Source organism: Pollachius pollachius (genome assembly GCF_949987615.1).
Source record: "Pollachius pollachius genome assembly, chromosome: 8".
NCBI lineage: Eukaryota > Metazoa > Chordata > Actinopteri > Gadiformes > Gadidae > Pollachius > Pollachius pollachius.
The window spans coordinates 2591571-2601058 of NC_136941.1; the positions used below are offsets into that span (position 1 = coordinate 2591571).

A 9488-nucleotide genomic window follows, 5' to 3' on the forward strand; every position below is an offset into this window, starting at 1 on the left:
AATCGACTATTTCTTCAGCTTTAATCCTTTTAATTGCAGTGTTTGCCCTGTATATTATAATTGTACATTAAACCCGAATTTTAAATCATCTAACCTTTTATATTAAATAAAAATTGTATTTTAGCATTGGCCTATGACAAAGATATCTATTTCAAACATGTCTTCATGTACATATTGATCACTTTGAAGTAGGCAGAATAATCTGTGCGTTGCTGATATGACTCTAAGTGATGCAACAAACATCCAACTGAAGCACAGTGTCTCTTTAGGCAGAAGTGGAAAGTACCATGTCGTTAAAGACTTCCTGTTTGATCAAAGCTGCTCTTAAGACTTTGACATGCAGCCATACAAAACGCACAGAAAGACCAACCACTGAAAGGGCTAGGACGATAAGTTAAACTCTGTGAAAACGGCTTAGACCAGAATATGGCTGAGGTGATTTACGCAACGCCCAACATGATGACCAAGGCCAGGTATTCACAAGGAGAGAGAGAGGAGAGGATAGTGGACATCTACACTTTCCTTGAGAGCCTCAGAGATCCACAGCAGGACTCTGTGGGGACAGAGGAGTCCTCCAAGTCTCTGGGAACAGGAAGGAGTCAGCCGCCGGACGCTGTGAGCCCTCCTTGTTGTCCGGTCAGGGCTGTGGTGGTGCTTCTGGGCCTGCTGTCTGTTGTCCTGCTGGCTGGACTGCTTGGGTTGGCAGTGAAATACAACACCGACATGGAGCAAGTTCTCCTAACGCTGAGGAATTTGACGGAACAGAGAGACTCACTGCTTTGTCAACAGGAATATCCAAGTGGTTCGGTAAAGTTTGGTTGTAAATTGTACTTTTTTTCCAACAAGCTACCGTGGAATAAGAGCAGGGAGTTCTGTGTTTCCCACGGAGCAGATCTGTTGGTTGTGGACAGTAAAGAGGAGATGGACTTCATTAGCAGGATGTACGCCTCCGACATTTGGCTGGGAGCGACAGATGAGGCCGGTGAAGGGATGTGGAGATGGGTTGATGGGACCGTCCTGTCACTGGATAACCCCTCCTGGAGCAGACGGGGACCAGATGGTGGTGAGGAGAAGAACTGCTTAGGGTTGGTGCGGGACCAGAACCAATATAAATGGGGAGATAAGAGCTGTGAGGCCAGTATGTATGGGATTTGTGAACATAATTTAATGAAATGATTGATAAAAATATTTGTATTAGACGGTTTTTTACATGTTAATGCTAACAGACGTTGGCTGTTTGTTTTCATACTTGTTGGGTTCCTCCATTGGATAAGAGTCTTGATTGGCTGCAAGGTGTTCCTTCAAAGGAGATGACATGAAAACTTCACTGGTCACTGCAGGAGCTGTACATAGATGCTGCTCTTGTTGCTTAATCTTTTTCCGTGCTTCCACAGTTGCTCTTGGTGCTAAAGGTTGAGGTTAGGAGGTAAAGAGTCAGACAGTCATTTGCTGGTTTTAATTTGCCGATGAGAGCTGTGAAACCAGAAACTGGGGGCTTTGTCAACAAAATGCAATAAAATGATTGAAAACATTTTTTTTGTGACTTTGTGACTATCTTTTACATCTTAATGACATCATATTGGCTGTTTTCATACTCTTGGTTTCCTCCATTGGAAAAGAGCTGTGATTGGCTGCAAGTCATTCCTTAAAAGGAGATGACATGAATACTTCACTGGTCACTGCAGGAGCTGCTCTTGTTATTTTATTTGTTCAATGTTTCCACAGTTGATCTTGGTGCTGGAGGTTCAGGTTAAGAGGTAAAGAGTCAGACAGCCATTAACTGTTTTTCAGCTGCCGTAAACCACACTAGTTCTCTATATAGGGCTGCCTTTGTCCCCTCAACGGTGTGAAGATCACCCTTCAGAAAATGGACATTTGTAACAGATGTGTTAGAAGTGGTCGTTTTAAACTACAATAATGTTTATGTTTAATTGTATCTTGACTTTGGTACCATGTAGGGTGATCACTATAAAACACTTGTAAACTAATCATCTAGTTGCTCTACAATGTTCAGAGGGAACAGTAGACTTGTGTCCTGGTGTCTTGTAGGTCTGCACTGACTTCTTTAGCGGCTAAACATTGAAATGATCTTTGATTTGCTTTTTGACTGAAGGTTTCTTTTGTTAATCCACTAGTTCTTCAGGTTTAATAATTTTAATTGCAGTGTTTGGCCCCCATTTTGCCAGTTACATATTTTAATCATTGGTACCAAACTATAAATAATATTTCACTCGAAATAAATTGTATAAAATTTAAATTTTATACAATATAGAAACAAAGTGTGTACCCAAATTTTAAATCATCTAACCTTTTATATTACATTTAAAATTGTATATTAGCATAGGCCTATGGCTAAAATATGTATTGCAACACTGTCTACATGTACATGTGGATCCATTTGAATTATCTAGAAGAATCTGCACATTACTGAAATGAAAGTGATGCTGCAGACGTACCACTGAAACCCAGTCTCTATAAGCAGAAGTGGGAAGTAACATGTGGTTAAAGACTTCCTGTTTGGTCAAAATTGACCTTCAGACTTTGTCATGCTGTCATACGAAGCACACAGAAGAGAAAATCACTCGTAGGGGTAAGTGGATAAGATAAACTCTCTTTAGACCTGAATACGGCTGAGGCGGTTCACCCCAGACACAACATGATGACCGAGGTCAGGAACACACCAGGAGAGGGAGAGGAGAGGATAGTGGACATCTTGGTTCGTCCTTAGAGTCTCAGAGATCAACACCAGGACTATGTGGGGACAGAGGAGTCCACTAAGTCTCTGGGAACAGAAAGAAGTCCCAGGTGTCCGATCAGGGGTGTGGTGTTGCTTCTGGGCCTGCTGTCTGTTGTCCCCCTGGCTTGACTGCTTGGGTTGGCCGTTAAATACAAGACCGCTGTGGAGAAGACTGTAAGCATGGACAGAGACATGGAGCAACTTCTCCAAAGGCTGAAGGATTTGACAGAACAGAGAGACGCACTGCTTTGTAAACAGGAATGTCCAGATGGTTGGAATGAGTTTTGTTGTAAATGTTACCAGATTTCCAACGTGTAAGGATCCTGGAATAAGAGCAGGGAATTCTGTGTTTCCCACGGAGCAGATCTGGTGGTTGTGGACAGTCAAGAGGAGCTAGGATTTATTAGCAGGTATGGTGGAAACATCTGTCTCGGACAGACAGATGAGGCCAGTGAAGGGATGTGGAGATGGGTTGATGGGAGCAGAACCAATATAAATGGACAGATGGAGAGCTGTGAAGCCAGAAACGGGGGGCTTTGTAAACAAAATTGAATAAAATGATTGATGAAAACATTTCTTTGTGACTATCTTTTACATCTTAATTACACCAGACGTTGGCTGTTTTGTTTCATACTTGTTGTGTTCCCCCATTGGATAAGAGCTGTGATTGGCTACAAGGTGTTCCTTAAAAGGAGATGGCATGAATACTTCACTGGTCACTGCAGGAGCTGTACATAGATGCTGCTCTTCTTACTTTATTTTTTCAATGTTCCACATTTGCTCTTGGTGTTAGAGGCTGAGGTTATGAGGTGAAGAGTCAGAAGAGTCATTGGCTGGTTTTAAGTTGCTGCAAACCACACTAATTCTCTATCTAGGGCTGCCTTTGTCCCCTCAACGGTGTGAAGATCAACCTTCAGAAAATTGACATTTATAACAGATGTGTTAAAAGTGTTCATTTTGAACTAGAGTAATGTTTATGTTTAATTATATTTTGACTTTGGTACCATGTAGTGTGATCAATATAAATCATTTGTATATTAATTATCTACTTGTTCTAAGGTGTTCAGAGGTAACAGTAGACTTGTGCCCTGGTGTCTGAATAGTAGGTCTGCACTTCGACTGTTTTAGCGGCTCAACATTAAACTGATCTTTGATTTTCTTTTTGACTGAAGGTTTCTTTTGCCAATCCACTATTTCTTCAGCTTTTATCCTTTTAATTGCAGTGTTTGCCCTGTATATTATAATTGTATATTAAACCAAAATTTTAAATCATCTAACCTTTTATATTAAATAAAAATTGTATTTTAGCATTGGCCTATGACAAAGATATCTATTTCAAACATGTCTTCATGTACATTTTGATCACTTTGAAGAGGGCAGAATAATCTTTGCATTGCTGATATGACTCTAAGTGATGCAACAAACGTCCCACTGAAGCACAGTGTCTCTTTAGGCAGAAGTGGAAAGTACCATGTTGTTAAAGACTTCCTGTTTGATCAAAGCTGCTCTTAAGACTTTGACATGCAGCCATACAAAATACACAGAAAGACCAACCACTGAAAGGGCTAGGACGATAAGTTAAACTCTGTGAAAACGGCTTAGACCAGAATATGGCTGAGGTGATTTACGCATCGCCCAACATGATAACCAAGGCCAGGTATTCACAAGGAGAGAGAGAGGAGAGGATAGTGGACATCCACGCTAGCCTTGAGAGCCTCAGAGATCAACAGCAGGACTCTGTGGGGACAGAGGAGTCCTCCAAGTCGCTGGGAACAGGAAGGAGTCAGCGGCCGGACGCTGTGAGCCCTCCTTGTTGTCCGGTCAGGGCTGTGGTGGTGCTTCTGGGCCTGCTGTCTGTTGTCCTGCTGGCTAGACTGCTTGGGTTGGCAGTGAAATACAACACCGACATGGAGCAAGTTCTCCTAACGCTGAGGAATTTGACGGAACAGAGAGACTCACTGCTTTGTCAACAGGAATATCCAAGTGGTTCGGTAAAGTTTGGTTGTAAATTGTACTTTTTTTCCAACAAGCTACCGTGGAATAAGAGCAGGGAGTTCTGTGTTTCCCACGGAGCAGATCTGTTGGTTGTGGACAGTAAAGAGGAGATGGACTTCATTAGCAGGATGTACGCCTCCGACATTTGGCTGGGAGCGACAGATGAGGCCGGTGAAGGGATGTGGAGATGGGTTGATGGGACCGTCCTGTCACTGGATAACCCCTCCTGGAGCAGACGGGGACCTGATGGTGGTGAGGAGAAGAACTGCTTAGGGTTGGTGCGGAACCGGAACCAATATAAATGGGGAGATAAGAGCTGTGAGGCCAGTATGTATGGGCTTTGTGAACATAATTTAATGAAATGATTGATGAATTGAATATTTGAATTGAATATTTGTATTAGACGGTTTTTTACATGTTAATGCTAACAGACGTTGGCTGTTTGTTTTCATACTTGTTGGGTTCCTCCATTGGATAAGAGTCTTGATTGGCTGCAAGGTGTTCCTTCAAAGGAGATGACATGAAAACTTCACTGGTCACTGCAGGAGCTGTACATAGATGCTGCTCTTGTTGCTTAATCTTTTTCCGTGCTTCCACAGTTGCTCTTGGTGCTAAAGGTTGAGGTTAGGAGGTAAAGAGTCAGACAGTCATTGGCTGGTTTTAATTTGCCGATGAGAGCTGTGAAACCAGAAACTGGGGGCTTTGTCAACAAAATGCAATAAAATGATTGATGAAAACATTTTTTTGTGACTTTGTGACTATCTTTTACATCTTAATGACATCATATTGGCTGTTTTCATACTCTTGGTTTCCTCCATTGGAAAAGAGCTGTGATTGGCTGCAAGTCATTCCTTAAAAGGAGATGACATGAATACTTCACTGGCCACTGCAGGAGCTGCTCTTGTTATTTTATTTGTTCAATGTTTCCACAGTTGATCTTGGTGCTGGAGGTTTAGGTTAAGAGGTAAAGAGTCTGACAGCCATTAACTGTTTTTCAGCTGCCGTAAACCACACTAGTTCTCTATATAGGGCTGCCTTTGTCCCCTCAACGGTGTGAAGATCACCCTTCAGAAAATGGACATTTGTAACAGATGTGTTAGAAGTGGTCGTTTTAAACTACAATAATGTTTATGTTTAATTGTATCTTGACTTTGGTACCATGTAGGGTGATCACTATAAAACACTTGTAAACTAATCATCTAGTTGCTCTACAATGTTCAGAGGGAACAGTAGACTTGTGTCCTGGTGTCTTGTAGGTCTGCACTGACTTCTTTAGTGGCTAAACATTGAAATGATCTTTGATTTGCTTTTTGACTGAAGGTTTCTTTTGTTAATCCACTAGTTCTTCAGGTTTAATAATTTTAATTGCAGTGTTTGGCCCCCATTTTGCCAGTTATATATTTTAATCATTGGTACCAAACTTTAAATAATATTTCACTCGAAATAAATTGTATAAAATTTAAATTTTATACAATATAGAAACAAAGTGTGTACCCAAATTTTAAATCATCTAACCTTTTATATTACATTTAAAATTGTATATTAGCATAGGCCTATGGCTAAAATATGTATTGCAACACTGTCTTCATGTACATGTGGATCCATTTGAATTATCTAGAAGAATCTGCACATTACTGAAATGAAAGTGATGCTGCAGACGTACCACTGACACCCAGTCTCTATAAGCAGAAGTGGGAAGTAACATGTGGTTAAAGACTTCCTGTTTGGTCAAAATTGACCTTCAGACTTTGTCATGCTGTCATACGAAGCACACAGAAGAGAAAATCACTCGTAGGGGTAAGTGGATAAGATAAACTCTCTTTAGACCTGAATACGGCTGAGGCGGTTCACCCCAGACACAACATGATGACCGAGGTCAGGAACACACCAGGAGAGGGAGAGGAGAGGATAGTGGACATCTTGGTTCGTCCTTAGAGTCTCAGAGATCAACACCAGGACTATGTGGGGACAGAGGAGTCCACTAAGTCTCTGGGAACAGAAAGAAGTCCCAGGTGTCCGATCAGGGGTGTGGTGGTGCTTCTGGGCCTGCTGTCTGTTGTCCCCCTGGCTTGACTGCTTGGGTTGGCCGTTAAATACAAGACCGCTGTGGAGAAGACTGTAAGCATGGACAGAGACATGGAGCAACTTCTCCAAAGGCTGAAGGATTTGACAGAACAGAGAGACGCACTGCTTTGTAAACAGGAATGTCAAGATGGTTGGAATGAGTTTTGTTGTAAATGTTACCAGATTTCCAACGTGTAAGGATCCTGGAATAAGAGCAGGGAATTCTGTGTTTCCCACGGAGCAGATCTGGTGGTTGTGGACAGTCAAGAGGAGCTAGGATTTATTAGCAGGTATGGTGGAAACATCTGTCTCGGACAGACAGATGAGGCCAGTGAAGGGATGTGGAGATGGGTTGATGGGAGCAGAACCAATATAAATGGACAGATGGAGAGCTGTGAAGCCAGAAACGGGGGGCTTTGTAAACAAAATTGAATAAAATGATTGATGAAAACATTTCTTTGTGACTATCTTTTACATCTTAATTACACCAGACGTTGGCTGTTTTGTTTCATACTTGTTGTGTTCCCCCATTGGATAAGAGCTGTGATTGGCTACAAGGTGTTCCTTAAAAGGAGATGGCATGAATACTTCACTGGTCACTGCAGGAGCTGTACATAGATGCTGCTCTTCTTACTTTATTTTTTCAATGTTCCACATTTGCTCTTGATGTTAGAGGCTGAGGTTATGAGGTGAAGAGTCAGAAGAGTCATTGGCTGGTTTTAAGTTGCTGCAAACCACACTAATTCTCTATCTAGGGCTGCCTTTGTCCCCTCAACGGTGTGAAGATCAACCTTCAGAAAATTGACATTTATAACAGATGTGTTAAAAGTGTTCATTTTGAACTAGAGTAATGTTTATGTTTAATTATATTTTGACTTTGGTACCATGTAGTGTGATCAATATAAATCATTTGTATATTAATTATCTACTTGTTCTAAGGTGTTCAGAGGTAACAGTAGACTTGTGCCCTGGTGTCTGAATAGTAGGTCTGCACTTCGACTGTTTTAGCGGCTCAACATTAAACTGATCTTTGATTTTCTTTTTGACTGAAGGTTTCTTTTGCCAATCCACTATTTCTTCAGCTTTTATCCTTTTAATTGCAGTGTTTGCCCTGTATATTATAATTGTATATTAAACCAAAATTTTAAATCATCTAACCTTTTATATTAAATAAAAATTGTATTTTAGCATTGGCCTATGACAAAGATATCTATTTCAAACATGTCTTCATGTACATTTTGATCACTTTGAAGAGGGCAGAATAATCTTTGCATTGCTGATATGACTCTAAGTGATGCAACAAACGTCCCACTGAAGCACAGTGTCTCTTTAGGCAGAAGTGGAAAGTACCATGTTGTTAAAGACTTCCTGTTTGATCAAAGCTGCTCTTAAGACTTTGACATGCAGCCATACAAAATACACAGAAAGACCAACCACTGAAAGGGCTAGGACGATAAGTTAAACTCTGTGAAAACGGCTTAGACCAGAATATGGCTGAGGTGATTTACGCATCGCCCAACATGATAACCAAGGCCAGGTATTCACAAGGAGAGAGAGAGGAGAGGATAGTGGACATCCACGCTAGCCTTGAGAGCCTCAGAGATCAACAGCAGGACTCTGTGGGGACAGAGGAGTCCTCCAAGTCGCTGGGAACAGGAAGGAGTCAGCGGCCGGACGCTGTGAGCCCTCCTTGTTGTCCGGTCAGGGCTGTGGTGGTGCTTCTGGGCCTGCTGTCTGTTGTCCTGCTGGCTAGACTGCTTGGGTTGGCAGTGAAATACAACACCGACATGGAGCAAGTTCTCCTAACGCTGAGGAATTTGACGGAACAGAGAGACTCACTGCTTTGTCAACAGGAATATCCAAGTGGTTCGGTAAAGTTTGGTTGTAAATTGTACTTTTTTTCCAACAAGCTACCGTGGAATAAGAGCAGGGAGTTCTGTGTTTCCCACGGAGCAGATCTGTTGGTTGTGGACAGTAAAGAGGAGATGGACTTCATTAGCAGGATGAACGCTTCCGACATTTGGCTGGGAGCGACAGATGAGGCCGGTGAAGGGATGTGGAGATGGGTTGATGGGACCGTCCTGTCACTGGATAACCCCTCCTGGAGCAGACGGGGACCAGATGGTGGTGAGGAGAAGAACTGCTTAGGGTTGGTGCGGGACCAGAACCAATATAAATGGGGAGATAAGAGCTGTGAGGCCAGTATGTATGGGATTTGTGAACATAATTTAATGAAATGATTGATAAAAATATTTGTATTAGACGGTTTTTTACATGTTAATGCTAACAGACGTTGGCTGTTTGTTTTCATACTTGTTGGGTTCCTCCATTGGATAAGAGTCTTGATTGGCTGCAAGGTGTTCCTTCAAAGGAGATGACATGAAAACTTCACTGGTCACTGCAGGAGCTGTACATAGATGCTGCTCTTGTTGCTTAATCTTTTTCCGTGCTTCCACAGTTGCTCTTGGTGCTAAAGGTTGAGGTTAGGAGGTAAAGAGTCAGACAGTCATTGGCTGGTTTTAATTTGCCGATGAGAGCTGTGAAACCAGAAACTGGGGGCTTTGTCAACAAAATGCAATAAAATGATTGATGAAAACATTTTTTTGTGACTTTGTGACTATCTTTTACATCTTAATGACATCATATTGGCTGTTTTCATACTCTTGGTTTCCTCCATTGGAAAAGAGCTGTG

At 41.8% G+C, this 9488-nt stretch overlaps 3 protein-coding genes and 1 pseudogene across 4 annotated transcripts in view; all 4 read left to right on the top strand.

Moving 5' to 3' along the window:
- The first annotated feature begins 391 nt into the window (after positions 1-391).
- Positions 392-1376, top strand: LOC307080003 (hepatic lectin-like). Its single transcript, XM_079742559.1, has one exon. It carries the CDS (start codon positions 427-429, stop codon positions 1174-1176), a length of 750 nt encoding a protein of 249 aa, XP_079598685.1. The 5' UTR covers positions 392-426; the 3' UTR covers positions 1177-1376.
- A 491-nt stretch (positions 1377-1867) lies between these two features.
- LOC307079784 (CD209 antigen-like protein 2) lies at positions 1868-3289 on the top strand (annotated as a pseudogene). The gene is made up of 2 exons: positions 1868-1877; positions 2619-3289. The product of its transcript is annotated as a CD209 antigen-like protein 2 (transcript).
- A 1052-nt stretch (positions 3290-4341) lies between these two features.
- LOC307080004 (hepatic lectin-like) lies at positions 4342-5320 on the top strand. Its single transcript, XM_079742560.1, has one exon. The coding sequence runs from the start codon at positions 4348-4350 to the stop codon at positions 5095-5097; it is 750 nt and encodes a 249-aa protein (XP_079598686.1). The 5' UTR covers positions 4342-4347; the 3' UTR covers positions 5098-5320.
- A 2966-nt stretch (positions 5321-8286) lies between these two features.
- Positions 8287-9488, top strand: part of LOC307079785 (natural killer cells antigen CD94-like) — a gene marked incomplete at both ends in the record, with an annotated part of 2932 nt that continues 1730 nt past the window's right edge. Inside the window, one exon of the mRNA XM_079742291.1 lies at positions 8287-8388. Within this exon, the coding sequence (XP_079598417.1) occupies positions 8287-8388 (102 nt within the window). The remainder of the gene's footprint in view (positions 8389-9488) is intronic.

Coding starts and splice junctions, on each gene's coding strand:
- LOC307080003 (XM_079742559.1), top strand. CDS start 427: ATGGCTGAGGTGATTTACGCAACGCCCAACATGATGACCAAGGCCAGG.
- LOC307080004 (XM_079742560.1), top strand. CDS start 4,348: ATGGCTGAGGTGATTTACGCATCGCCCAACATGATAACCAAGGCCAGG.